The 6,105-nt window shown below is 33.1% G+C and overlaps 1 protein-coding gene across 4 annotated transcripts; it reads right to left on the minus strand.

Moving 5' to 3' along the window:
• Window positions 1-1,359: 1,359 nt before the first annotated feature.
• On the minus strand, window positions 1,360-5,895 carry LOC115447504 (vacuolar protein sorting-associated protein VTA1 homolog). Of its 4 annotated transcripts, none has more exons than XM_030174599.2 (5): window positions 5,763-5,895; window positions 4,829-5,012; window positions 4,272-4,422; window positions 3,557-3,714; window positions 1,360-3,122 (listed from the first exon to the last, which is right to left on the minus strand). In XM_030174599.2, exons 2-5 carry the CDS (start codon window positions 5,004-5,006, stop codon window positions 2,668-2,670), a joined length of 942 nt encoding a protein of 313 aa, XP_030030459.1. In that variant the 5' UTR covers window positions 5,007-5,012; window positions 5,763-5,895; the 3' UTR covers window positions 1,360-2,667. The 4 variants fall into 4 exon arrangements, with proteins under 4 accessions (XP_030030459.1, XP_030030458.1, XP_030030460.1 ...); XM_030174598.2 differs by having other exon boundaries at window positions 5,750-5,895; XM_030174600.2 differs by lacking the exon at window positions 5,763-5,895 and adding an exon at window positions 5,424-5,442.
• Window positions 5,896-6,105: the final 210 nt, after the last annotated feature.

Raw genomic sequence — 6,105 nt, forward strand, 5'->3', positions numbered from 1 at the left:
AGGTATCTAATAATATTGTTAAGTTAGAATATATAAAAGTAACGATATGCCTGCTGATGTACTAACGAAGGCCCTCGGACCTCTAGCACACAAACGATGTGTAGTTAACTTAGGTTTAGAAACTTAATTATTTTGTTTCGTTTCTGTCACAACTGCGATTAAGGGCGGCTGTTGGAGATTGTAACCTTCGTCGTGACTTATTATTTTTTTTATATGTTCTATTTTTAGAACTAATTGTATTTTGTTTGCCATAGTTACTTCTCTTTAGTCCGAAATAAACACTCATGTCAATAACATCTTTTTACTAACTTTATTTAATTACTAAGAACATATACCATATTTACAACAGTTACGTTCCGTGGGAAGCTTTAGATGGCTACAACAGATGGCATAGGTATATAAATAAAAATATAAGTATTGTACATACATACTTTGTTATTTAAATTATACCATTAGCTTATTTTTTATCTATTTATGGCCGAATACCACATAAAAGATCATAACCGTATTCTTGGGAAAATTGACCAAACAGTTATTAGTTTTGTTATCAGAACAACTGACAGATGACTTACTGATTTAATTCCACTGATAAACAAGAAAGGTGCATTAAGAGTGCTTTCCGAGCAAACGGCCCTGAGCAATTCATCCAGTACTTGGCGACGCGCGAGATACAGGCGAGATATATAAAAATGAATCCCTATTTCCCTTGGTCACGCCATCGCGCGATGGGTGGACCGACTTCACTATCTTTTATTTGTTGTGTTTGTTATTGTCAGGAGAAGGTTCTTATGAAAGAAGAAATTCAATTTTTTGAGTTTCTTCTTTGCGCGGAAAATTAGAAAATTTTAGAAAACTCAACGACAATATTAATTTTACATAACTGTCAGTGGTTTGAAATAACTGTCAGCGATCGACAGAATGCGCGCGTGCATACATAGTTAAGACAGGACAACGTCTGTCGGGTCAGCTAGTTATTCAAAAAATACATTTTAGGTCTTTTTGAAATTTTTTATGAATGAATCGTATTGGTTGCAAATGGAAATCATGTGAATTAGGAGGAGTTTCATGGAGTCAACAATTTAAGTGGAATTTGCATTATGAAATTAACGAAATAATATCCGTTTTATAAAAATTTAAAAAATGAACGTAGAGATATTGAAGAAATTGTTTTTTTTTATTATACGTTTTTAATAGATTGCTTTAAAAATACTGTAGGCGCGTCATTTTTTCAGAGCTAGGACTTTAAGTAATGCGCTTTTTATATATTTTTGGAAACGTACGCATCAAAAATACAATAAACGCTTTCTAAAATTATGGAATTGAATAAACTTCTTTAATTCCTAATTATTAAAACTATTATTTGATAAGCATTGATTTATTTCAAGTTTAACAAACATATATACATATGCAGTATAAAGTTTTTATAATAAAAGAACATTTTCATATTTTATTTAAACCAATTTGCCTTTACATTTTAATTGAGTAGGTACTGACCAAATTGTCCTTAAAGCATCGCTTTCGACATTATTTTTGAGTTTTCACGCATATAGCCAAGCTCTTTTACGCCTATACTACAATACATATAATTATATTTGTATAAATGTTTTTCTATCCCTGAAAGTGCACCATTAATAAAATCAAATTATGTAACTCTTAGACTTTATATATTTTTAATAAACTTTTTATCTCTGATGGGTAAATGTTTCTCTAACAGACATCATATCTCCGCAAAATATATTTATTTCTGTAAAATATTGTTAACGGGAATGTTAACCGGTATTCTGTTAAGTGTAACAATATTATGCCGATGCCTCAAACATATTCTAATAAAATGTATAGTTTTAATCACAGGTAGTATATTTATGTAGGTTTTAATATTATATCGAAATATTACATTGTACGGTATGTCAGAAAAATCTATCAACCGTTTCAAAATAAGTTTATTGCGAGGCGATATAGTGCCTGGGGATGTAATTTTATAAACATACATTTATCGTAAAACTTTTTTACTATTTTTGAAGTATCACAATATAAAGTATCCTCAACGTACAGTTTTGAAAAAAAAATACTATTGGTATTCAAATTTAAATATTTCAATACTTTTTTTTATAAAAATCAATATAAGATAAAAAAAACATATGTTAATTGAATTTTAGTGGATTTTGTAAATTTTGTCTCCATGTTTTTTTATAATAAATAATATCTGAAAAAGGAAGTCACTTAAGTCATAATTGTTACAAATGCTTTTTAATTGCTACTTTATGACAGTACAGGGATGGCTCTACAAAAATAAATTTATCGACTTCTTTGAAAGCAGTGAAATTTTCGATTTGAAAAGTTTACGTAGTAGTCTAAATTACTACACAATATTTTTATATGATGCCATAAATTTCATCCATTCGGTGGTAATGTCGCACATGCGCAATAATATATGTTCACATATATGAGATGGATTGTATATTTAAGGCCTGCTTCACAGGTTTCAAGTAAATTTGTTGATAGTTATCGAATGAAACAGTTAATGTAGATAGTAGTCATTTTACTACTTTTTATTTCGAGTGACTTGTAATTAGTCGGCTTGACATTTACATGACAAGTAGCATTTACTCAACGCTGTGAAGCAGTCCCTTAATTTTATAAAAGCAATGCTCCATTAAACCTAATATTTCAAGCAGGATCACGTCCAGTCTGAAGCAACTCTAAGGCACTCCTCAGATTATTGATAGCCGTTTTAACATCGTCATAATTGAGAGCACTTCCAGCCCACTTGCAATACTTCTGGGCCTTCGCTATTTGATCTGGCGTCAGTTGCGGTAGATTCAACGAGCTGTCGCCGTAGAGTGTGGAAGGCTGCGGTGATTGCGGTTGTAGAGATGGATCGTAAGGCACGAAGCCACCCGGATTCGGATCGGGCGTGTATGGGACGGGTGGTAACTGAGAAGCAGCTCTCATAGCTGCATTTGGGTCTGGCAAGGAATTGTTGAAACTGCTAGGCGGAACAACTGGAAGTGTCGCTGGTGGAGTGGAGAACCCTGGAGCTTGAGGGATGTTCGCTGGAGCTGATTGGTCCTCGCTTGGTGCACCACCTTCACTTTGTTCCTCTTCTTCGGACTGCATTGGGCCTAAATATATCAACTATGTGATTTTTCACACTTTGGAAAATCAACAATAAACTGACACCCCTGGGTATAATTTTAAACAATTATAAACACTTATATGGACACTCACATCCTTTATAGGTAGACATAGGCGCAATTGGTGTACCCACTTTTCCGCCCTGTGTATTACGTCCTATTAGTAACGATGATAGGAGGCGGGGCATATTGACATATTGGGCACAAATTTCAAACTCCAGGCTGAAACTCAGTAGAAAAACCCAATATCATTTCCCCAACCCGGGAATTGAACCCGAGACTTTAAAACTGCAGTCATAGCGTATTACAATTACACCACCGAAAGCTTTATACTTATAGTAAATGCTATTTGACGAAAAATATTAAAACAAATATATACACGTATACAACAAATATATATAGGTAAGTGTCTTGATGTGTACCTGGTACTGGAGTTTCTCCATTTTTCAAGCAGTTGTGAATATACGCCGCCTTCCACTTGGCATATTTCCTATTTTGAGCAGCCTCCTCTGTTAATTCGCCGAATGTTGTCAGTACGTCGTAAATCATACCCGCAGTGTAAAAAGCCTTCACTATATTCCTGATAACAACAATTTCATTATATCTTTATAATTTTTTTTGTAATTAATATTATTAAAAATGTTAATCTATTTATTTTATTCGATTTTAAAATGCAATCTTATTTCTTACTTATATTCTAATTGCAGCAGTTTGGGAAAATATTTAAATGTTTGTATGTTTGTAACTTGTACTCGGCTGCTACAATGTCTGTCAAGCCTGCTAGTAGAAAGTAATTTTCAGAAACTGTGTACTTTTATATAATTGTGTACTTTAGTGTTCTTTCGCATACAAATAATTTGCAGAAATGGGACAGAGTATGCATATAATCACACTATATAAAAAACACTATTTGCAATAACTGCATAGCCTCATCATCATGATTATCATACACAACCTATAGAGACCCACTTCTGCGTATAGGCCTCTCTCATATCATGCCTCCTTTTTTGGTCTCGAGCCAATTGCATCCAGGTTTGACCTGCAATCCTTACAAAGTTGTCCACCCATCTTGCTGCTGGGCAGCCATTTATGCATAGCCTCATACACATTCTTCAATATAAATTTTAACATACTTACTTGCTATAATTCTGTTCACGATCTTGTTTGTCAGCAAATAAAAATAATCTCAAGGCATAATTTTCAAGATGAGCCTGTGCTGCCACCTCATTTGTTATGGCTTCATTATCCTTATGGGTTTTTTTTACTTCCTCCAACCAATCCATTAATGCTGAAAACCAAATATTTTATGCCTATAACATATTTATGTTCTATGTGACCATGTTCTTTAACTTACGTAACCTATTTAAAAAGACTGCATGTAGTAAAAAAATGCTTATACTAGTAGACTTATATCCAGCCACAAGCAGTTGGAATCATTAATGCCTAGCCCACAATTAGTATTTCATTACTTTCATTTGTATATATTTATTTGACTTCTAGAATTACCAAAATTAGTAAAATTTTAATTTCAATAGAGTTAATGTGTATTTTATATTTTGTATCAGGTACAGATCTACTTTCTTAGTTCCAAGGAGCTGATAAAACTATTAAAAAATCATTATTTATTTGCACTATCATTAGCAGTTTGAGTTGTAGTTAATACAGTAAAAGGTATAAGCATATAATCATCTTACCCATTAAAACTTTTGTTTCTTCTGGAGTTTTTTTACTAGTGAGCTTGAGGCCCACCTGTAAAGCGTGAAGCCTGCACCAATAAGCCACAACGGGATCTCTTGTGTCATGTTCCGTTGCTGTTTTTAAGTAATGCTGTATACTTTTCAAACTGGGTGGACACTCAGGGATATTTGCCATGGTTTACTGCAATACGTAATTATCGGTATTAGTTAATTTCGGGTCGATAACTTTACAAGTAACATTATTTTAAGTATTTGATTGCCGAATTAAGGTACCTTTAATGAACCTCAAGCACTTTGATTAATGTTAGAAGCAATTATCCTCAAAATTATTTGAGTGGATGAGTAATTCCGTAAAATATAAATATGCACACACAGTATCAACAAATGGCAGATTTCAGACCCCAGATGACAAGTGACAATATTTAAATGACAATTGACAGTTGACAGTAAAGGTGGTCGATACGCGTCTGAAAAACTCTGTCTCTGAACTAGGACCAAGAATCAAAGTCTAAGATGCACATACCTACCTATACTTGGTGAAATAAAAGATGAGCCCTGTTACAGCTGTCATAGAAATCTACAAAGAACATACCACTCATATAAAGCTTCATTTTCGGAGTTTGTTTTCGGACAGTACAATGGAGGTACTAGGTACTTACTCTAAGTACAATTACACGAAAAAATATCATACTTTATTGATGCAACTGCTGTCATAGTCACGCTCCTTATCAAGGAATATAATTTACCGATTTAGCACACAAAATAAATTGACAACAAATAATCATTTTAATAATTGATGTGTATAGCAAAAATTGTAACAAAAACGAAGCTATCATTCATTGCTCCTTAAAGAAGATGTCCCTTTGACAGTTGTCACAGGGCTCAAAATAAATTTTACAAAGTATACGCAATAGTTACCCATAATAAGTACCTAATGTAAATGGATTCAAAATTATGATATTTCTGCTAAGGATTGTTTGTCCGGTGTCATTGGTTACGTCTACGTTGCCCTCTGAAATATCTAAAAGCTTGTATATTTATTTAGCACTACTGTCACATTGCACAATGTGACAGTAGTGCTAAATATTGAAGGCTGAAATATTATTTTTGTCTGGAGTTTACTCCTCAATCAATGGTTTTCATTGTGGCGTTTGCTATACCAAGAATAAACCGTAAAAAGACTAATTGTAATCGTCATTTTAAGCTTTAAAAAATCAGCTAGGTTTCTCTACAGAATATAAACTAAATCTTAAAATTTTTAACAATTAATGTTC

The sequence above is a fragment of the Manduca sexta genome, chromosome 26, assembly GCF_014839805.1.
Source record: "Manduca sexta isolate Smith_Timp_Sample1 chromosome 26, JHU_Msex_v1.0, whole genome shotgun sequence".
Taxonomy (NCBI): Eukaryota; Metazoa; Arthropoda; class Insecta; order Lepidoptera; family Sphingidae; genus Manduca; species Manduca sexta.

Bases quoted from the DNA above. Each gene is read 5' to 3' on its own strand.
- LOC115447504 (XM_030174599.2), bottom strand. From the start codon at position 5,006: ATGGCAAATATCCCTGAGTGTCCACCCAGTTTGAAAAGTATACAGCAT. The intron at 4,423-4,828 runs GTAAGATGATTA...TTTGGTTTTCAG, and splicing joins AGAAACAAAAGTTTTAATGG to CATTAATGGATTGGTTGGAG. The intron at 3,123-3,556 runs GTACACATCAAG...TGATATATTTAG, and splicing joins TGGAGAAACTCCAGTACCAG to GCCCAATGCAGTCCGAAGAA.